A 23,376-nucleotide genomic window follows, 5' to 3' on the forward strand; every position below is an offset into this window, starting at 1 on the left:
GAACAATGGGTGATCTTTAAGGAGGAGATGTTCCAAGTACAGGCTCGGTACATTCCAACAAGAGGGAAGGGTAAAGGAACCAAAGCAAGGGCTCCTTGGACGACGAGGGAGATAGAGAAGATGATGAAACAAAAAAAGAGGGTGTATGATTCATGTCAGGTGAAGTCTTCAAGGGAGAACCAGACCAAATACAATAACTTGAGAGGGGATGTGAAGATGAAAATTAGATTGGCAAAGAGAGAATATGAGAGTACAATGATGGTTAACATAAAAGGGAGCCCAAAAATCTTCTACCGGCATGTAAACAGTAAGCGGGTAGCAAGAGGTGGGATGGGGCCTATTAGAGACAAAGAAGGTGATATATGCTTCAAGGCGCAGGGCAAGGCTAGAATACTCAATGAGTACTTTGTATCGGTGTTTACTAAGGAGGTGGATGCTGACAAAATATCGGTAGAAGTGGAAAAGGTAGAAGCAATGGAAGGGGTGAAGATTGATAGACAGGATGTACTAGAAAGGCTGGGTATGCTTAGCGTGGACAAGTCACCTGGTCCAGATGGCTTGCATCCCAGGTTGCTGAGGGAACTGGGGGAGGAGATAGCGGAAGAGCTTGCCATAATTTTCCAATCTTCCCTAGATGCGGGGGAGGTGCCTGAGGATTGGAAAGTGGCAAATGTGGCAGCATTGTTCAAGAAAGGGTGTAAGGACAATCCTAGTAACTACAGGCCGGTCAGTTTAACATCAGTGGTGGGTAAAGTTTTAGAAACAATAATCAAGGAAAAAATTAATGGGCACTTGGAGAGGTTTAAGCTAATTAAGGAGAGCCAACACAGATTTGTAAAAGGCAGATCGTGTTTGATTAATCTAATTGAATTTTTTGATGAAGTAACAGAGAGGATTGATGAAGGGAATGCAATGGATGTTGGCTACATGGATTTTCAGAAGGCGTTTGACAAAGTACCACATAGAAGGCTGGTTAACAAAATTGAGGCTCATGGAATAGGTGGGTCAGTGGCAGCTTGGATAAGGAATTGGCTTAAAGACAGAAAACAGCGAGTTGTGGTAAATGGCTGTTTTTCGGACTGGAGGATGGTAGACAGTGGTGTTCCTCAATGGTCACTGCTGGGGCCACTGCTTTTTCTGATATATATAAATGACCTGGATATTGGAATACAGAGTAGAATTTCTAAATTTGCCGATGACACCAAACTTGGGGGAGTGGCAGACAGTGATGATGTTTTCAATCGACTGCAACAGGACATTGAAAGGCTAGCAGAATGGGCAGACAAGTGGCAGATGGAATTTAATACAGAGAAGTGTGAGGTGATGCATTTTGGCAGAAGGAACAGGGAGAGGCAATATATACTTAATGGCACAATTTTAAAGAGTGTGCAGAGACAGAGGGACCTGGGAGTTAATGTGCATAGGTCCCTGAAGGTGGCGGGACATATTGAGAGAGTGGTTAACAAAGCATATGGGATCTTGGGCTTCATAAATAGAGGTATTGAGTACAAAAGTAGAGAAGTTATGCTGAACCTTTATAAAGCGCTGGTTAGGCCACAACTGGAGCATTGCATCCAATTCTGGTCATCACACTTTAGGAAGGATGTGAAGGCCCTTGAGAGGGTGCAGAGGAGATTTACCAGAATGGTTCCGGGGATGGGTGATCTTAGCTAGAGGGACAGGTTAGAGAAGCTGGATTTGTTTTCATTAGAGCAAAGGAGGTTGAGGGGTGATTTGCTGGGGGTGTACAAGATTATGATGGGTTTGGATAGGCTAGACGGGGAAAGGCTGTTCCCACTAGTTGATGGTACAAGGACTAGGGGACACAGATTTAAGGTTTTGCGCAAGAGGTACAGGGGGGATGTGAGGAAAAACATTTTTACGCAGCAAGTGGTGAGGACCTGGAATTTGCTGCCAATGGAAGTGGTGGAAGCGGAGATACTCAATGTTTTCAAGGGAAGACTGGATAGGCGCTTGAGGGAAATAAACTTGCAGGGCTACAGGGGATAGAGCGGGGGAATGGGACTGACTGGATTGCTCTACAGAGAGCCAGCATGGACTTGATGGGCCAAATGGCCTCCATCTGTGTCATTGTGTCTCTATGACTATGACTCTAGTTCTGTGGGATCAGTTACGTCCACCTGAGAGGGCAGACAGGGCCTTCGTTTAATGGCTCATCTGAAAGACTTTCGAAGATCATATATTTGGATCTTGGGGCTTGAAAAAGCTACCCAAATGGCAGTATTCATCACAGGTGCCAATTTTCACAAAACATTTGTAGCAGCAAAACTGAGATTCTCATGCGTGCTGTAAGGAGTTAATGGCCCAGAAATTCGGGTCGGGGACTTCCCACGGGTGTAAGCCCCCGACCTGCACTTACCTTGCGCACCGGCAGTTGAGCTGTAGGGCCCCGTGGAATTCTGATCCGGGGCCTGGCCCAGCTGCCGGCGCGCTGTGCTTTCGTGTCCCAGGGGCGCAGTTAGTGCGATGCGTCCCCTGGGATCACGTGGGCTATGGGCAGCCAATCGGAGCAGGGAAAAGCCCATTCATAAGTAGTGACAGGAAGACCTGTCAAAACGTATAAATACTACGGCCCCAAAATAGTAGTAAACCTTCAAATAAATTTTTAAAAATCATCACACTTTTTAAATAAACTATAAATTACATTAAATAACTATTTTAAACAATAATTTAAATTTTTGTAAAAAATAATTTTATATTCAAACGGGGCTAAAAATAAACTTACCTTGCTTTAAAGTATTTAAAAATAATAAACCTGTGGAAAAAATGTTCAAAGCGCACGCGCAGACTCCCGTGCGCACGCGTTCGACCTCTGAACCCCTTCGTTCAGAGGATCGGAAGTGCCGGTTTCCCACGCATGCGCAGTGCATGCAAGAAACCGGCACTTCCATCGGGCCCACGCGTGAGTACCCCGTGCGTACTCACCCGTGCGGACTCACCCGGGGAGACCCGAATTTCTGGGCCAATGAGTCCTGCTGGTTTAATGGCAAACACAGACAAATGGGCTGTAAGCCAACAAGTTCTGGTAACAAGCTTACCCTGAGTGAGGCAAGGACAATCATCTGCGAGTGAATGTGTACTGCGCTGCCAATATTAACAGTGGCAAACGGTCCCTTTCTGGTCTTCATAATATGGCACCTATTGTCTTAATGATTAAAGAAAGAATTTGCATATATTTTCTGGGACTATATTCTCTGGAGTTTAGAAGAATGAGAGGTGATCTCATTGAAACATACAAAATTCTTACAGGGCTCGACAGGGTAGATGCAGGGAGGATGTTTCCCCTGGCTGGGGAGTCTAGAACCAGGGGTCACAGTCTCAGAATAAGGGGTCGGACATTTAGGACTGAGATGAGGAGAAATTTCTTCACACAGAGGGTGATGAATCTTTGGAATTCTCTACCCCAGAGGGCTGTGGAGACTCAGTCATTGAGTATATTCAAGATAGAGATCGATAGAGTTTTGGACACTAAGGGAATCAAAAGGGATATGGGGATCGGGGGGAAAGTGGAGATGAGGTAGAAGATCAGCCATGATCTTATTGAATGGCGGAGCAGGCTTGAGGAGCCATGTGGCCAACTCCTGCTCCTATTTCTTATGTTCTTATGTAGCACCTTTCATGAGCCCACGACAAACGCTTCACAGCTAATGAATAACCCTTCAAAATGTGGTCAGTGTTGCTATGTTACGAAATGAAACAGCCCATTTGAGAACAGCAAGATCCCACAAACAGCAATGAGATAAATGACAGATTAATTTGTTTTAGTAATGTCGGAGGAGAGATCAATGTTGGCTTGGACACTGGGAGAACTCCCCTGTTCTTCTTTGAATAGTGCCACGGGATCTTTTACATCCACCTGAGAGGGCAGACGGGGCCTCGGTTTAATGTCTCGTCCGAAAGACGGCACCTCTGACAGTGCAGCGCTCCCTCAGCACTGCACTGAAGTGTCAGCCTTGATTATGTGGTCAAGTTTTTGGAGTTGAACTATGAACCCATGACCTTCTGGCTCAGAGGGGAGAGTCTTACCACTGAACCAAGGCTAACTTTTATTAGATTAACATATGTACCCAATCCAAGCCAATCAGTATTCCAAATTGACACCACAGAAAGGATCCAAAGTATCCATATTGGGCACCCTGCCAGTATACTACAAATAAAAACTGTCGCATTACTGATGTTCTGCAACTAGATGTCACCATCACATTTAGTGAGAAAAAAAAAATCAAAAAGCATTTTTAAAGGCTTCTACGGGCTGATCATTAAAATTTGAGCAACATTTTTAAATGGCAGCTGCATCAGCATTCCTAAACATTGGACTACTTAAAATCGGACATAGGAGCCTAAATCGACTAGCAGCTTCAGAATCAGAATCATTAGCCACGTGCTGTGATATAGATAATACACCTGAAATAATGCCCTTTATATTCAGCATGTAGCTGTCAGAATTTCTCTTCTGCTGCTGCAGTCTCTTTTTAAATGTCTTTCCTTCTTTAACATGTATGTGTGCTGTGATCCTTCTCGGAGTCTATCAACTGGACTTCAATTTGACTGCACACGTGCCCAGGATCTGGGACTCTTCCCTGGGGAGTTAAACAGCTCGTTCAGCAGTGCAGCTAAATCGTTCCAGACTTCTCACTCAAGAGCATTTAAAGTCTTTCTCATTTCTCAGCGAAGTATAATATTTGCAGAGCAACCAGATGCTCATTGAACTATAAGCGCTTTATGTATATTCCATTCACAGAATGGTAGTCGGTGATGTAATGTGATCAACTGCACACGAAAACCGTAATTTGACGAATTGGAGAGCTCTTTCAAAGAGCCGGCACAGGCACGATGGACCGAATGGTCTCCTTCTGTGCTGTATCATTCTATGAATAATTATGCATACTGTAATTTACATTAATATTAACTTAAAGGTTTTTCATTCCAATTTATGAATAGGTTAAAGCCAATGAGCGGATTGAATGATATACCCCAAACTAAGACACAATGGGGGGAGAAATTGGGTTGCTTTGCGCCTCTCATTAGCGACCCCGGGGGGGCCACTAACGGGGCGCAAATGCGCTTGCGCCCGGGCGCGGCGGCGCTAACACCTCCCGCAAAATTCAGCGGCCCCGGCCACAAACTTCCCTTGCGCACCCTGAACTATGGGACCGACAGGATCAGGGGGCGGTTTTTGCACCGGCGGTAGCCAGTGGCGGCGCTACTCAAAGGGCAGGTGTCCGGCGGCCATTTTTATTTTGACCGACTGCCAGCAGCTGCCCGCCTTTCACATTTCTATGTGGGGTGCCGGCCGCAATCGCTCAGCCCAGCACTACTCGAGTGCCGGGCTGTTTCCATGGCACCCCGCTCCCTGGTGGTCTGTCGGGGCCCCGGTGTACGCAGCAGCTAGACCCCTCCCCTTTAATCAGGGGAGGCGGCCTACAATGACACAGCGCTGCTGCACATAGCGCCACGACTTGAGTGGTAGCGCCCCCCAATAAGGAGGTGGAACAATTCCAGTGGCGCTCCACCTCCTCCTTGGGGCGCGATGACTGAATTTACGGGGGGGAGGGGCGCCAACATTTTTGGGGTGCTGTCCAATTTTTCCCCCAAATGGGACCTAAACTCCTTAGTGCCCCAATCTGGGCAGGATTCCGGCAGAGCACGGCAACGGTGGGAGTAAATTAACCCTTGGGCCTCATCAGAATAAATCAGGCGCGTTACGGGCGCCAATCAGGAAGCAGAGCTCCGTCGTATCAGCTAATATCACAATGAGTAATGACTTGGCTACACGTGGGACAGAAACAAAAGCAGAAAACCCTTAGCCTGAAGGAAAAATGTTCCGTGGACAAAGAACTGGATGAGTTTGTAGTTGAATGTCACCAGAAGCACCAGAATACCTAAGACAAAAAGCAAAGTGACTTTCCTGCAGGATATATTTTTCTCTATAAATTCCATTTTCAAGGATCACTTAAGCCCTAATTTGAACCCAGCTCGGGGCAGGGGGGGCTAATGCCACGTTCCCGCCTCACGCCATTTTAACTTCATAAAAACAATTGTTCGGGGAGGCAGCCCGCCCACACAGCTGGAAGCCCAATTAACACTCTAGTACCGCCGAACCGCAACACTATTTTAACTAGGAAATTGGGGAGGCCCGTACAGCACAAGAGGCACCAGCAAAGCCGACAAGGCTGCTAAGTTGCCAGAAGAGGCCAAGTTAAGTATTTTGTAAAATTTCTGTGAGGATTCCTTGTGGGTTAGGAGGAACATGAGTCCTCCTCCAGGACCCGCAATTAATTCTTGGACCTTCCCAGCTCCGGCCAGCCCTCTCCCTCCAAAAACCGGCATGGGTTTGGAAACTCCTCGCCAGCACTAACCTTATGCGGGGGAGCCATTCCTCTGGGACCTCAGCGGCTTCCCGCGCCAGCGCAAGTTCCCGCTCCCGCCTGTCGGCCTTTGACGTCAATCCCGCTGGCTTCGTGCGGGAGACAGGTCGGAACAGTTCAATTGAGGCCCAGGGGTTAAAATGGCCTGGGCCTCTCGCTTGACTCTCGGCGAGGGTTTCCTGCCTGCCTCGCATTCTACCCGCCCTGAGTTAAAATCGTGCTTTAGTTTCTATCACATGCACATTGCCCTCATTAAATGAGCTGTAGCACAACTGTTGCTAAACGTCATAGAGTCCATTCTATTTATCTTCACACTCAAGCCCTATTAGCACTCTAACTAAGGCCAGTACCCAAAACAAGTTATAACATATAGATTTGTTTGCATCACAGAACATAGGAACATCATAAAACTAAGATCTTTTAAATAAAATGAATCATCCATGATTGTTAATTTAGTCTTTCTCAGGGAATTTTTGTGCTTTGCTTGAAGTTAAATCCATGCAACAAAATCAGGCCTATGTAAAATTGTTACTATCACTACAGTCAATGATCTTGTTGGATCCCTTGTAACCAATACTCATCAGAGATAGGAATTGAAAACAAAATCTATTTCCAAAATCAAAAGAGGCTGACTGCGATATTTGTTAATAATTGATCTGTATTTAGGCAGATTAGATTGATTCTTCTTTTAATCAATGTAATGTATGGAGTTATGTAAAGGGAACTTCCTTTCAGGGGTCTGTTTTATTAGCTTCTGGTCTGTGACCTAGTTTGTGTCAGCCCAATGCCAAGAGCATGAATGGGTGGAGCAATAATCTGTGCGGCTAAACTTCACTTTCGGCAGAGGCGGAAAACTATTGGATGCGGGTTGACTTCAGTGGTAATAAAAACAGGCAGAGTGTGTAATGGGCGGATGTGTAATGGGCAGGTTGTACAATGGGCAGGGTGCACAACGGGCAGGTTGTCTAACGGGCAGGGTGTATAACGGGCAGGGTGTATAACGGGCAGGGTGTCTAAAGTGCGGTTCTATAATGGGCGGGGGGTGCGGCGGGCGGGGGTTGCGCAACGGGACGGGGTGTATAACGGGCAGGTTGTATAACGGGCGGGTGTATAACGGGCGGGTGTATAACGGGCAGGTTGTATAACGGACGGGTGTAAAACGGGCGGGGAGAATAACGGGCGGGTGTATAACGGGCGGGGTGTATAACGGGCGGGGTGTATAACGGGCAGGTTGTATAACGGGCGGGTGTATAACGGGCGGGTGTATAACGGGCAGGTTGTATAACGGACGGGTGTATAACGGGCGGGTGTATAACGGGCAGGTTGTATAACGGGCGGGTGTATAACGGGCGGGTGTATAACGGGCAGGTTATATAACGGACGGGTGTAAAACGGGCGGGGAGAATAACGGGCGGGGTGTATAACGGGCGGGGTGTATAACGGGCGGGGTGTATAACGGGCGGGTGTATAACGGGCGGGGTGTATTTCGGGCGGGGTGTGTAACGGGCGGGTGCATAACGGGCAGGTTGTATAACGGGCGGGTGCATAACGGGCGGGTGTATAACGGGCAGGTTGTATAACGGGCGGGTGTATAACGGGCGGGTGTATAACGGGCAGGTTGTATAACGGACGGGTGTAAAACGGGCGGGGAGAATAACGGGCGGGGTGTATAACGGGCGGGGTGTATAACGGGCGGGTGTATAACGGGCGGGTGTGTAACGGGCGGGTTGTATAACGGGCGGGTGTATAACGGGCGGGGTGTATAACGGGCGGGGTGTATAACGGGCGGGTGTATAACAGGCGGGGTGTATAACGGGCGGGTGCATAACGGGCGGGTGTATAACGGGCGGGTGTATAACGGGGGTGTATAACGGGCGGGGTGTATAATGGGCGGGTGTATAACGGGCGGGTGTATAACGGGCGGGGTGTATAACGGGCGGGTGTATAACAGGCGGGGTGTATAACGGGCGGGTGCATAACGGGCGGGTGTATAACGGGCGGGTGTATAACGGGGGTGTATAACGGGCGGGGTGTATAACGGGCGGGTGTATAATGGGCGGGTGTATAATGGGCGGGTGTATAACGGGCGGGTGTATAACGGGCGGGTGTATAACGGGCGGGGTGTATAACGGGCGGGTGTATAATGGGCGGGGTGTATAACGGGTGGGGTGTATAACGGGCGGGGTGTATAACGGGTGGGGTGTATAACGGGCGGGGTGTATAACGGGCGGGTGTATAACGGGCGGGTGTATAACGGGGGGTGTATAACGGGCGGGGTGTATAACGGGCGGGTGTATAACGGGCGGGTGTATAACGGGCGGGTGTATAACGGGCGGGTGTATAACAGGCGGGGTGCATAACGGGCGGGGTGTGTAACGGGCGGGTGTATAACGGGGGGTGTATAACGGGCGGGGTGTATAACGGGCGGGTGTATAACGGGCGGGTGTATAACGGGCGGGGTGTGAAACGGGCGGGGCGTATAACGGGCGGGGTGTATAACGGGCGGGTGTATAACGGGCGGGTGTATAACGGGCGGGTGTATAACGGGCGGGTGTATAACGGGCGGGTGTGTAACGGGCGGGTGTGTAACAGGCGGGGTGTATAACAGGCGGGGTGTATAACGGGCGGGTGTATAACGGGCGGGTGTATAACGGGCGGGTGTATAACGGGCGGGTGTATAACGGGCGGGTGTATAACGGGCGGGGTGTATAACGGATGGGTGTATAACGGGCGGGTGTATAACGGGCGGGGTGTATAACGGGCAGGTTGTATAATGGACGGGTGTAAAACGGGAGGGGAGTATAAAGGGCGGGTGTGTAACAGTCGGAGTATAACGGGTGGGGTGTATAATGGATGGGTTCTATAACGGGCGGGTGTGAAACGGGCGGGTGTATAATGGGCAGGATGTATAACGGGCGGGGTGTATAACGGGTGGGTTTATAACGGGCGGGTGTATAATGGGCGGGTGTATAAAGGGCAGGATGTTGTGGTAAACCACTGTTTGTATTCCACTGTGTACATGCCTGGACATGCCTCGGCTGACTCCTCCCACAAGTCCAAGTATAAAGGTGACTGCTCCCCAGCCCTTTGTATTTCTGGACCGGTCGACCACTCGAGGCAGACCTTCATTCTTTTGTTAATAAAAGCCTTTAGTTACTCTCTTAACTCTCAGGCCTAGAAATTCAGTAGGCTTAGCGCCCCATTTGGGGCGCTGGAGGGCCTAGCGCCGGAGTTATGGCCAGTTGGCAAATTCAGTGGGGCCCTTCCGTCGGCGTTACACCGGTTGCGCTGCGCCGGCACCGATGACGTCATCGGTGTGCGCAGCGTCCCGGTTGCCGTGGTGACGGGCCCCAGTGCCGAAATTGAGTTGCGGCCGCCTCGCCCGTGGCAGCCACAACTAAGACTTTGGCAATCGAGTCTTGCAGGAGTTAGCGCCGGCGCATTAAGGTCGCGCGGCGGCCGGCCGCTTTCCCGCCGGCCGCCTGCCAGCACCTCCCTCCCCGGACTCCTCCACCCCGCCCCGCGGAACAGATGCGTCTGGCCTGCAAGCCCGGCACTTGTCCGAGGTGCCGGGCTCATTTCTCTGAACATTTGAACGGCCAGCGGGCGGGTGCAGGCAGCTCCTCCTTAACTGAAGGAGGAGGCCTGCACTTCCCCAGCCTGCCGCACCGCATCGGGTGCCGCAGCGCCGGAATTGCGCCGCAATGCGGCACTCAGCGCCCATTTCGAGGCGCTGACACCCTCTAGTAGCGCCGGCAGCCGTTTGGGCGCGGCGCTACTGAATTTTTGGCGCGCGCAGGGGGACTTAGCGCCGGCGCTAAATTTCCGGCGCTAAAGCCCTGGCGAACCCACAACCGAATTTCTAGGCCTCAGTCTTTTATGAGTAATTGATAGCGCATCAATTTTATTAACAAAATTTTTATAATGGAGAAGATCCTCACACCAGCATGCCTGTACTTCGATCATCGGGAGGCGGACTCATCCACCAAGTTTACTCACTGGCTTAAGTGTTTCGAAAAATTCCTGACCGCCTCCGCAGCAATCAAATCGGACGAGGACAAACTGGATGTCCTGACCTCCAAAGTGAACCACCGAGTGTACTCGGTCATCCAAGACGCGACCTCGTACGCGGACGCTATCAAGCTCCTCAAGGACCAGTACACGCGCCCAGTGAACGAAGTGTACGCCAGGCACCTTCTGGGGAGTCGTAAACAACAACCTGGGGAATCGACCGTGGAATACCTTCAGGCACTGTCTGTGCTTGGCCGGGCCTGTGGTTGTAAGGATGTAAAGGCCGCCGTGTACACAGAGGAACTTATCCGGGACGCTTTTGTAGCGGGCCACAGATCCAATTACACCCGACAGCGACTGTTGGAGCAGAGTGACCGCGACCTCAACAAGGCCTCTGAACTCGCACTATCATTGGATGCAGCCTACCGGGGCATGGATGCCTACTCCTCTGCACCGTGGACGCCGCGGGGAATGACAGCCTGGGACACGGTAGGACCGCCTCATAGCGCCGTGCCACCCCAGCCACACCCCAGCAACAGCCCAACTACCGCAGCAGTGTCCCAAGGCCAGACAGCAGTGCCCCAAGGCCAGAAATGCTACTTCTGTGGCCAGGCAAAACACCCCAGAGCGCGCTGCCCGGCGAAAAACGCGATCTGCTCGGGCTGCGGGAAGAAGGGACACTACGCTAACGTCTGCAGGGCCAAAGCCACCCCGAACCCCAGCAGCGCCGCGTGTGGGCCATGCGGGCCGCCATCTTGGGCCTCCCCGGCCATGTGCGAACCACCGGTACAGCAGCCATTTTGGACGCCTCCAGCCACATGGGGATCATGGACGACGCCATCTTGGACGACAGCCGGAACGCAGCAGGCCCCCAACACCGCCTCATCTGATACCCGCAGCGACACACCGACCCCTACGCTGGCATCCGTTACACTGGACCAAGCGAGACCGCACCAGCTGGCCAGTTCCACAATGGACATTAAGGTAAATGGCCACGATACAATCTGCCTTTTTGACTCTGGGAGCACGGAGAGCTTCATCCACCCCGACATGGTGCGGCGTTGCTCTCTCCCAGTCCTGCCTGCGCACCAGCGGATTTCTATGGCCTCCGAGTCCCAGTCGGCGGACATCGGCGGCTACTGCGTAGTGACACTCGTAGTAGACGGGGCTGTGTACGATCATTTTAAACTTCTGGTCCTGCCCGACCTCTGCGCTGCCGTCCTGCTGGGGTTAGATTTTCAGTGCCACATTAAAAGTGTTACGATGGCGTACGGTGGACCCCTACCCCCACTCACAGTCCGCAGCCAGCAGCTCCCAAATTGCCCGCCGTGCACCAGGTGCAACTTCTCCACACTCAGTCACCCCCCCCCCCACTGTTTGCTAACCTCACCCCCGACTGTAAGCCCATCGCCACAAAGAGCAGGCGATACAGTGCCGGGGACAGGGTTTTCATTAAAACCGAAGTGGAGCGGCTCCTGAAGGAAGGGATTATTGAGGGCAGCACCAGCCCCTGGCGAGCCCAGGTTGTGGTCGTTAAGACCGGCGAGAAGCAGCGCCTGGTCATCGACTACAGCCAGACAATAAATCGCTACACCCTGCTGGACGCCTACCCACTCCCCCGCATAGCTGATATGGTCAACCAGATCGCGCAGTACCGCGTCTTCTCGACCATTGACCTGAAATCAGCGTACCACCAGCTCCCTATCCGCCCTGAGGACCGCCAGTATACTGCCTTTGAGGCAAACGGCCGCCTCTACCACTTCCTTAGGGTTCCCTTTGGCGTCACCAACGGGGTCTCCGTCTTCCAAAGGGAGATGGACCGGATGGTAGATCAAAATGCGTTGCAGGCCACTTTCCCATATCTGGACAATGTGACCATCTGCGGCCGTGACTTGCAGGACCATGACGCAAACCTCGAAAAATTCCTCCGCACCGCCCAACTCCTGAACCTGACATATAACAAGGAGAAGTGCATATTCCGCACAAACCGCCTCACCATCCTTGGCTGTGTTGTGGAACACGGAGTCATCGGCCCCGACCCCGACCGGATGCGTCCTCTTATGGAACTCCCACTGCCCCACTGCCTCAAGGCCCTGAAGAGGTGCCTAGGGTTTTTCTCCTATTATGCCCAGTGGGTCCCCTACTATGCGGACAAGGCCCATCCGCTGATCAAGTCCACATCTTTTCCCTTGACGGCAGAGGCCCGCTTAGCCTTCCACCGTATCAAGGAAGACATTGCCAAAGCCACCATGCACGCAGTGGACGAATCCATCCCCTTCCAGGTGGAAAGCGACGCGTCCGACTTTGCCCTGGCCGCTACCCTCAATCAGGCGGGGAGACCCGTGGCCTTCTTTTCACGAACCCTCCAAGGCCCGGAGACCAGACACTCCGCTGTTGAGAAGGAGGCCCAGGCGATTGTGGAGGCTGTGCGTCATTGGGGGCACTACCTGGCCGGAAAACGATTTACCCTGCTCACTGACCAACGTTCAGTTGCTTTCATGTTTAACAACAAGCAGAGGGGCAAAATCAAAAATGACAAGATCTTGAGGTGGAGAATCGAACTTTCCACCTACAATTACGAGATCTTGTACCGGCCCGGGAAGCTCAATGAACCCCCGGAAGCGCTATCGCGTGGCACCTGCGCCAGCGCGCAGATTGATAGACTGCGGGCCCTCCACAATGACCTCTGCCACCCGGGGGTCACCAGGTTCTTCCACTTCATCAAGGCCAGCAACCTGCCTTACTCTATTGAGGAGGTCAGGACCATGACCAGGAACTGCCAAGTCTGCGCTGAGTGCAAACCGCACTTTTATAGACCAGACAGGGCCCACCTGATAAAAGCCACTCGCCCCTTCGAGCGCCTGAGCGTTGATTTTAAAGGGCCTCTCCCCTCCTCCGACCGCAATGTGTACTTCCTCAATATTATTGATGAGTACTCCCGTTTCCCGTTCGCCATCCCCTGCCCGGACATGACCAGTGCCACGGTCATTAAATGTCTGAACGACCTCTTCACCCTGTTCGGTTTCCCCAGCTATATCCATAGCGACCGGGGCTCATCGTTTATGAGCGACGAACTCCGTCAGTACCTGCTAACTAGGGGTATTGCCACAAGCAGGACCACCAGTTACAACCCCCGGGGGAACGGACAGGTGGAAAGAGAAAATGCGACAGTTTGGAAGGCCGCCCTGCTAGCCTTAAAGTCTAGGGGCCTTCCAACCTCCCGCTGGCAGGACGTGCTCCCCGATGCGCTCCACTCTATTCGGTCACTGCTCTGCACTGCCACTAACGCCACCCCTCATGAGAAAATGTTTGTCTTCCCAAGGAAGTCCACATCGGGGACATCGCTACCGCCATGGCTGACGTCCCCAGGGCCGGTCCTACTGAGAAGGCACGTGAGGACCCATAAAACGGACCCCCTGGTCGAGAGGGTCGACCTCCTCCACGCCAACCCCCAGTATGCTTACATTGCATACCCGGACGGGCGGGAGGACACAGTCTCCATAAGAGACCTTGCACCCTCGGGGGCCGCAGTAGCCCACTACTCACTACCACCCCCCCCCACGATCCGATATCCAGCCCCAGCAGACGGCAGGCCTGGGCCCCGCGACCCGCTCGACATCTACGAGGACGACACGCCTGTGCCACAGCCCACGCAGGACTCGACGCCGGAAGCTCCACTACCCCTGCCGTCGCCACGCCGATCACAGCGGCAGACAAGACCTCCGGAGAGACTCCAATACACTAACTTTTAATACACTTCACCCCGCCGGACTCAATTTTAAACAAGGGGTGAATGTGGTAAACCACTGTTTGTATTCCACTGTGTACATGCCTGGACATGCCTCGGCTGACTCCTCCCACAAGTCCTAGTATAAAGGTGACTGCTCCCCAGCCCTTTGTATTTCTGGACCGGTCGACCACTCGAGGCAGACCTTCATTCTTTTGTTAATAAAAGCCTTTAGTTACTCTCTTAACTCTCAGTCTTTTATGAGTAATTGATAGCGCATCAGATGTACAACGAGCAGTGTGTATAACGGGCGGAGTGTATTTTGGGCGGGGTGTATAATGGCCGTTGTGTATAACGGGCGTTGTGTATAACGGGCGGGTGTATAACGGGCGGGTGTATAACGGGCGGGTGTATAACGGGCGGGTGTATAACGGGCGGGGTTTATAACGGGCGGGTGTATAACGGGCGGGTGTATAACGGGCGGGTGTATAACGGGCGGGTGTCTAACGTGCGGGGTGTATAACGGGCGGGGTGTATAACGGGCGGGTGTATAACGGGCAGGTGTATAACGGGCGGGTGTATAACGGGCGGGTGTATAACGGGCGGGTGTATAACGGGCGGGTGTATAACGGGAGGGGTGTATAACGGGCGGGTGTATAACGGGCGGGTGTATAACGGGCGGGGTGTATAACGGGCGGGTGTATAACGGGCGGGGTGTATAACGGGCGGGTGAATAATGGGCGGGGTGTATAACGGGCGGGTGTATAACGGGCGGGTGTGTAACGGGCGGGCGTTTAACAGGCGGGTTTATAACGGGCGGGTGTATAACGGGCGGGTGTATAACGGGCGGTGTGTATAATGGGCGGGGTGTATAATGGGCGGGTGTATAACGGGCGCGGTGTATAACGGGCGGGTGTATAACGGGCGGGTGTATAACGGGCGGGGTGTATAACGGGCGGGGTGTATAACGGGCGGGTGTATTACGGGCGGGTGTATAACGGGCGGGATGTATAACGGGCAGTTGTATAACGGGCGGTGTGTATAACGGGTGGGTGTATAACGGGCGGGGTGTATAACGGGCGGGGTGTATAATGGGCGGGTGTATAACGGGCGCGGTGTATAACGGGCGGGTGTATAACGGGCGGGTGTATAACGGGCGGGGTGTATAACGGGCGGGGTGTATAACGGGCGGGTGTATTACGGGCGGGTGTATAACGGGCGGGATGTATAACGGGCAGTTGTATAACGGGCGGTGTGTATAACGGGTGGGTGTATAACGGGCGGGGTGTATAACGGGCGGGGTGTATAACGGGCGGGTGTATAACGGGCGGGTGTGTAACGGGCGGGTGTATAACGGGCGGGGTGTATAACAGGCAGAGTGTATTTTGGGCGGGTGTTGCCCAACAACCTCATGTTACTCATTGGAACTTTGCCCGGTAATAGGGGCTGCGGGATGGCTGTAATGATGTGCTTGTTGATCCCAAAAGCCATCTTCTCTGTCATTTATCAGATAGCTGACTAATGAGGCATGCATGAACGGCCCTTGCAGAAGCAACATTGAGCGCCTCCCTCCCACGTTGTTCCTGCTCATCCTCCTCTTCATCCTCCTCCTCCGCCTCCTCCTCCTTCTCTCCCTCTTCCCCCTCCTGAGGTGGTCCACCAATCCCTGGTGGCAATGGCTGGGTCCTCAGAATTGCGAGGTTATGAAGCATGCAACACACAAAAATGAAAACCGATACTCGATCAGGGGAGTACTGCTGGGCTCCTCCAGAGTGGCCAAGGCACTGGAACCGTTGCTTCAAGATGCCGATCATCTGTTCAATGAGGTTCCTGGTGGCGCTATGGCTCTCATTGTATGCGAGCTCAGCAGGAGTGTTGGGGTTACGGAGCGGTGTCACCAGCCAGGTGCAGAGTGGATAACCCTTGTCCCCGAGGAGCCAGCCACGAGTTTAATGCGGTGGTTGGAATAGGTCTGGGACACCAGTCTGGCATAGGATGAATGCATCGTGGCTGATGCCAGGATAGCGGGAATTGACGGCGAGGATGGTGTCTGGCTGCACACCAACTGCACGTTCAGCGAGTGGAAGCCTTTGCGGTTGCGGAAAACCTTTGCATTTTCATGAGGGGCCCGCAATGCCACGTGCGTGCAGACAATGGTGCCCTGAACCATGGGGAAGCCCGCTATCCTAGCGAAGCCACATGCGCGTTCATGCTGTTTGTCTCGGGTCACGGGGAATGAGATGTACTCCCTTCTCCTTTTTTAGAGAGCATTTGCGACCTTCCGGATGCAGCAATAGACAGCAAACTGGGAGATGTTCGCAATGTCCCCTGTTGAAGCCTGGAAGGAGCCACTGCCGTAGAAATTGAGAGCCACTGTCACCTTCACTGCCACCGACAGAGACGTCCTAGTCCTGAGCTGAAGCTGGATCTCTGGCTGCAGGAGGTGGCAGAGCTCAGTGACCATCTCCTTGCTGAAGTGGAGTCTTCCAAAACACTGCTCCTTGGACAGATGAATGTATGGGAATTGCTCCCGGAATACCCTGTCCTTCCTAGCAGCAGGCGCTGAGGCCAGGGGGCGAGAATCAATTTCCGGTATGGGGCGCTACCGGGGCAATGCGCGCTTGGATGACATCACGATCTCCGGGCGCAGGAGATCGCGGCGTTAGTGTTTAGCGCCGCCGCAAACCGCCAGGTCAATTTTGCGGGTGGCGCTAAAATTGCCGCGCACGGGCGGTATGTCGTTAGCTCTCGTTAATGCCTCCCAGAGGCGCTAACAGGTGGCACTAACCAACCAAATTTTTCCCCCTTAATAATTCTAGATGCAAACACAATGTTAACATCTTTTTATGGTTCATGGTTGCACAGTACAGATGACATAAAACTAGAAGCCACGTTCACCATACAGAATCCAAAGGGGAAAATTTTGGTATTGACTATTTTGGGGCACTGACATCGCCTGGCTGCTAACTTTAGTGCCCATTAGTGCCGGTGAACGCGAAATTGAATTTTAGCTCCCCAAGATGCAAGTGGTACGCTAAATCAAGCACTCCACTTCCTTCTTAGGGCGCTAACGTCGGAGAGCGGGACGGAGACTTCAGCGGCGCTGCTCACTGCGCTGTTCAAAGGCTCCTTCCCTCCCTTATAGGGAAGGGCCATCGCTGCAGGCTCTGCAATTTAAAAAGTACCTACCTGGACCACCAAGGCAGCCGCGATCCCACGCGATCTGTCCGGCGCTCAAGCAGAGTTCCGGGGCTGATCGATCGCGGGCAGGAACCCGCGGAAAAAACTAGAATGGGAAAGGTAAGTTTTTTACCTCGGCCACCTCGCCTTGAATCATCGCCCCCCCGAAGCGGCCGGCTGCCCGATGCACGCCTCCTGCAGCTGTCGGTGTTTTCAACCGGCACTGCTGCAGGGGGCGGAAGTCAATTGCAGGTCCGGGGCGCTACCGGGGGTGACGCGCACAGCGGTGACATCACCATTGGCGGGCGAAGGAGATCAGGGCGCAACGCCATAGCGTCACCGCAAAACTCCCGCCGAGTATGGCGGGAGTCGATGTCAGCACCGCGGCCGGTCGCAAAGCCATTTGTGCCCCGTTAACGCCCCCCGGGGGCGGTAATGGGAGGCGCAAAGGCACCCAATTACACCTCCCAAGTACCAACACATTTGTGTATTATTTGGTGTTGGTACCTCTTCTCTATGTGGGTGAGCATTACACTTTTGACAATCATAAATTATACAACATTCTACTATATCAAATACTAATGCATAAATAAATAGTTCTCAGGGTATGTTTTGTTTGAATCGGGAATATATCTGGATCACCGCATGTACGCAACAGAAATAAAATAAATCAAGTATGTTAGTATTCTCCACGTAAATTAAAAGTTTTATTTTGAGTCAGATACATATATGGCAGGACCATATCTACTGTATCTCCATTACTACGATGAATTTGTCTTTGGATCAATGACCTCCATGTTCTCACCTTGCTACACTGTATATTTTTGCACTGTCTAAATAATGCAAAAAATAACACGGTGCTCCGAATTGAATGATACTTGCCATCAATGTGTAAATGTCACGAAGAATGACAGGCATTAGTAAACAATGAGCTCCTACCGACAAACAGTTGGCTGCTGAGCTGTAACTGGATGTGTCCGTCAGAGGGGGCCTCCTGAGTTTTCCTTGGCAGGTGATCCACTTGAAGGGATGCCTCTCTGATATTTCGCTCTGCTTCAACATAATGCCACTGATTGTCGTTCAAATGCGTAGGCGATTTCACAGTAACCTCAAATGGTCCATTGCCCACATCAAATGAAAGGGCCACTGCCATTGGAGCTGAAAAAAACCACACACAGCGTACAGATGTAACGATCTTTGACCTGAAGAGCAGACTTCTGCAAGAGTGTCATAGGCAGAATAATGAGTGCGTGTTTTTCAACACACAAATTGCAATTAGTCCCCACTGTGTTAATAATGACATGTCTTTGAAAAATGGCACACGCATTGGATTTATTATTCATGCCGAACTTGAGTCTTTTCACATATCACAGATACACTGTGAGTGGAATAAATCATGATTACACAGGTAGTTTTTATTTAATTAATCCTAGCAGTCTGACTCTTTTAAAGGGGCAAACCACTTTTCTTTCTAAATATATGTGCATCACAATGAAAGGTAGTTTTTAAAAATACATTCTAGGGATGTGGGCATTGCTGGCAAGGCTGGCATTTATTGCCCATCCGTAGTTGCCCCGAGAAAGTGCTGGTGGGCTTTTTTATTGAACTGCTGCAAGCAGTTTGGTACAACTGAGTGGCTCACTGGGCCATCTCAGGGGGCGGCTAACAGTCAACCACATTGGTGTGGGACTGGAGTCACGTATAGGCCAGACCAGATAAGGACGGTAGATTTCCTTCCCTAAAGGACACTAGTGAAAGAGTTTGTTTTTTGTGACAATCTGGCAGCTTTGTGGTCACTTTACTGAAAACATTCTTTATTTCCAGATTTTTTGTTAAACTGAATTCAAATTCTCAAACTGCCATGGTGGGATTAGAACTCGAAGGGCTGGATTTTCCAAGCCCCGAGTCTTATGTTCATTAATAAATAGACATTCTTATTATGAACACAGCTAGCTTTTGCTAGACACTTTTATTGAGCCCATGTGGACTAGGTACAGTATCTGTAGAGGCTTCCATATTCACTGCTGCCTTGTGGGTAGCCTAGTGCCTCATGGGTAATGTAGTCTTAATATATATACAGCTGGGTAGTGTAGTCTTATACATACAGCTCTACACAGCTCTACGGCTCCACCTAGTGTCCACTATAGAATGACATGTTATTGATCATTACACCGAGGAGGCGGGCATGGAGGCGGGACAGCCGGTAAACTCGGAGAAAGTGGGGGCGGACGGCAAAGCCGCCCCCCCATCCCGCCTCCGTGCCCCTTTGCCAGGAGGCGGGAAGATGTGCAGCTTTGGGTCCTGTCTCCTGGAGGCGGGAAAGGCATTTAATCCTTTTAACTGCCTGTTAACAGGCAGAAAAAAGGATTAGTGCCATTTTACCTTCACAGGTGAAGGCTACCCAACCTCGGAGAACCCCGCCGGGTTGGAGGAGGCGTGGAGGAGGTCTGCGGTGGTCGGAGCCACCTGGAAGTAAGGTGAGTGATGAGTGCAAGTGTGGAGTGGTAAGTATGCAAGGTGAGTGATAAGTTTTAAAAAGTGTTCACTTACCTTGTTTTCTTCATACAGCCTTCAGCCACGGAGGATCGGAAGAGCCGACATCCTGCTTGTCAATTTCACAGAATGGCTGTTGGAACCTCCGTTCCAATAGCCATGTGAAATTTACAAATTTGAAAGGTTTGGTGAGTCCTCAACATAAGGACTCATCAAACTAAAGAGAATGTCAGTGTTTGACAGCTTCACAGAGCTGTCAAACACTGACATTTCTTCTTTGAAGAAGTCTTGACAGATAGCACGATAGCAAAATACTGCAGATGTTGGAAATCCGAAATAACAACAGAAAATGCTGGAAAAACCCGAAACCCGAAACGTCAACTCAAATTTCTCTCCACGGATGTTGCCTGACCTGCTGAGTTTTTCCAGCATTTTCTGTTGTTATTGACAGATAGCACGTCTGACGTTGACGTGATCTGCCAGTGACTTCCTCCCTAATTGGCCTGCTGAGCCCGCAGAGCGGGCTTAACAAGGTCAATCAGGGGAAAATCCCTCTGGTTGGTCAGACGAGGATGGAGGCGGGACATTGACATGACAAGCAGCAGTCCCGCCTCCAAGTCGCCTCCATTCACAAAATCCAGCCCATATTCTCTGGATTATTTTTCTAGAACTCTGGATTACGAGTCCAGTAACATAACCACGACACTACCATCCCCAATATCAGATAGTACTACTGTACATTAATGGGAAAAATGCAAAGAATTCTTCTCCCTCCCCCAAAAAGGTTTGTCAAACACTTTTTTTTTACAATGAAAATAGGTGCTTTAAATTGCACTTAACTGCACTTTTTACCATCAGGGCAGGTTTTTGAACAGTAATACAGTTTTGAATGAGCTCTCTTTGTTGCTGGGCTTAACAGGCTTCAGAATAGATTTTCCAAATGGGTTCGCTTAATTAACTAGATCAAGCCCAACTTGATCGCAAAGCTTGGCGAAAATCCGTAACAGTGGATCTGTGCCCACTTTGCACATGGTTACACCTCTGCAGCAAGACTAACAGGGACGGAAAACCCTCACCTGATACAGGCAGGAACCTGATCATATTGGCCCAGAAATTCGGGTCTCCACGGGTGAGTACGCACAGGGTACTCACCCGTAGGCCCAATGGAAGTGCCGGTTTCCTGCATGCTCTGCACATGCGCGGGAAACCGGCACTTCCGCTCCCCTGAAAGAAGGGGTTCAGAGTTCGAACGCGTGCGCGGGAGAGGCAGTGCGTGCGCATCGAACTTACGCTTTTTTTTCCAGGTTTCTCCGGGAAGGTAAATCTCCAGAAGTTACACTTTTAAAAAGCAGTCGCAAGGCCTGCTTTTTACAAGGTAAGAGGTGAATTCACTAAAATTAAAACATTTTTTCCACAGGTTTATTATTTTTAAATACTTTAAGGAAAGGTAAGTTTATTTTTAGCCCCGTTAGAAAATTTTAAAAAAATTCAAAAATTTAAGTTATTGTTTAAAATAGTTATTTCATGTAATTTATAGTTTATTTAAAAAATTTGATTTTTAAAAAAATGTATTTGAAGATTTAGTGATGTTTTGGGGCTTATAGTATTTATAAGTTTGACAGCCCTGCCTGTCACACTTATGAATGAAGCATTCCCTGCTCCGATTGGCTCCCCATGGCCCACGTGATCCCAGGGGACGCATCGAACTAACTGCGCCCCTGGGATACGCAAGCACTGCACGCCGGCAGTTGGAGGAGGCCCAGGATCGGAATCCCATGCGGGCCCACAGCTCAACGGCCGGCGCGCTAGGTAAGTGCAGGTCGGGGGCTTGCACCTGCGGGAAGCCCCCAACCCGAATTTCTGGGCCAATATTGAAATGAGGGGAAAAGATGGCATCATTTGTAAATTTCCTGACCTGCGTGCAAGCAGAACACTGAGTGGCATTCAGACCATTCTATCGCAGAGGTCTGTGGAGTGCTCAGTTGTTGAGTATATTTAAGACAGAGGGCGATAGATTTTTGGACTCCAAGGGAACCAAGGGACAGTGCGGGAAGGTGAGATGAGGTAGAAGATCAGACATGACCTTATTGAATGGTGGAGCAGGCTCGAAAAGCTGAATGGCCGACTCCAGCTCCTATTTCTTATGTTCTTAATGGGAATTCAGATTTGCTAGGGGCTCGACTGTAGACACAGGAGGTTCATTTAAAGGGCATAATCAGAAGACTCCGTGAACAGCTTTTTTTCAAAAAAAAACTTTTTCCTGTTTTCTTTCTGTTGCTACTTATATTTCCAGCTATACCAATTGTTCTGCTGCTCCATTTCTTTCCTCCAACAGCACCATTAGCGCTACCTGGTAGTTTCCCCCAGGGGAATCCCCTTATGCCTGACCTTTCTGTAGTAGGAAGATTAAGATCAACGGAGAGGTGCCAGTCAGGTGAGACAGCAGTGTTCTGTGTCCTACCTGCAGAACTCTCATGCCCAAATCTATAGACAGAGGAGCACTTTCCTCCAATAAGAACATAAGAAATAGGAGCAGGAGTCGGCCATTCGGCCATTCGAGCCTGCTCCTCCATTCAATGAGATCATGGCTGATCTTCTACCTCAACTCCATTCACCGGCCCTATTGCCATATCCCTTGATGCCTTTACTAGTCAGAAATCTATCGACTTCTGTTTTGAATATACCCAATGAATAGGCAGAGGATTAGTGAAGCTGGAAGTTCCAGTCACTAAGAAGACATCAGTGATGGGTGAGCAGAACTTGCTGAGCGACAGGATTTGGGCTCAGCAGAGTTTTGGATGCTTAAATTGCTAAACCAGTTGAGCGCTCAAGTCTGTGCCGCTTGGGATTCAGGGAGTAAAGATGGGGGCCATACAAAGGGGAACAAGTGAGAATACAATTGAGAACCAGGCTGAATTAAACAAAGTTCAGAGGGGAGGTGAACAAGGAAATAAGAGGGGCAAAGAGAGGGTATGAGAATAGATTGGCAGCTAACATAAAAGGGAATCCAAAAGTCTTCTATAGGCATATAAATAGTAAACGGATAGTAAGAGGAGGGGTGGGGCCAATTAGGGAACAAAATGGAGACATATGCATGGAGGCAGAGGGTATGGCTGAGGTACTAAATAAGTACTTTGCATCTGCCTTTACCAAGGAAGAAGATGCTGCCAAAGTCATAGTGAAAGAGGAGGTAGTGGAGATACTGGATGGGATAAAAATTGATAAAGAGGAGATACTAGAAAGGCTGGCTGTTAAAGTAGATAAGTCACCAGGACCGGATGGGATGCATCCTAGGATGCTGAGGGAAGTAAAGGTGGAAATTGGCCATAATCTTACAATCCTCCTTGGGTACGGGGGTGGTGACAGAGGACTGGAGAACTGCAAATGTTAAACCCTTGTTCAAAAAAGGGTGTAAGGATAAACCCAGCAACGACAGGCCAGTCAGTTTAACCTCAGTAGTGAGGAAGCTTTTAGAAACAATAATCCGGGACAAAATGTATAGTCACTTGGACAAGTGTGGATTAATGAAGGAAAGCCAGCACAGATTTGTTAAAGGCAAATCGTGTTTAACTAACT

The 23,376-nt window shown here is 50.8% G+C and overlaps 1 protein-coding gene across 1 annotated transcript in view; it reads right to left on the reverse strand.

Annotated features, from left to right (window-relative positions):
* Positions 1 to 23,376, reverse strand: part of LOC147120680 (contactin-associated protein-like 5) — a 467,625-nt gene that overhangs the window by 438,666 nt on the left and 5,583 nt on the right. Inside the window, exon 3 of the mRNA XM_085984243.1 lies at positions 18,247 to 18,465. Coding sequence (XP_085840369.1) covers positions 18,247 to 18,465 — 219 coding nt within the window. The remainder of the gene's footprint in view (positions 1 to 18,246; positions 18,466 to 23,376) is intronic.

The sequence above is a fragment of the Somniosus microcephalus genome, chromosome 4 (genome assembly GCF_052327205.1).
Source record: "Somniosus microcephalus isolate GS21.2 chromosome 4, FLI_Smic_1.0, whole genome shotgun sequence".
Lineage (NCBI taxonomy): Eukaryota > Metazoa > Chordata > Chondrichthyes > Squaliformes > Somniosidae > Somniosus > Somniosus microcephalus.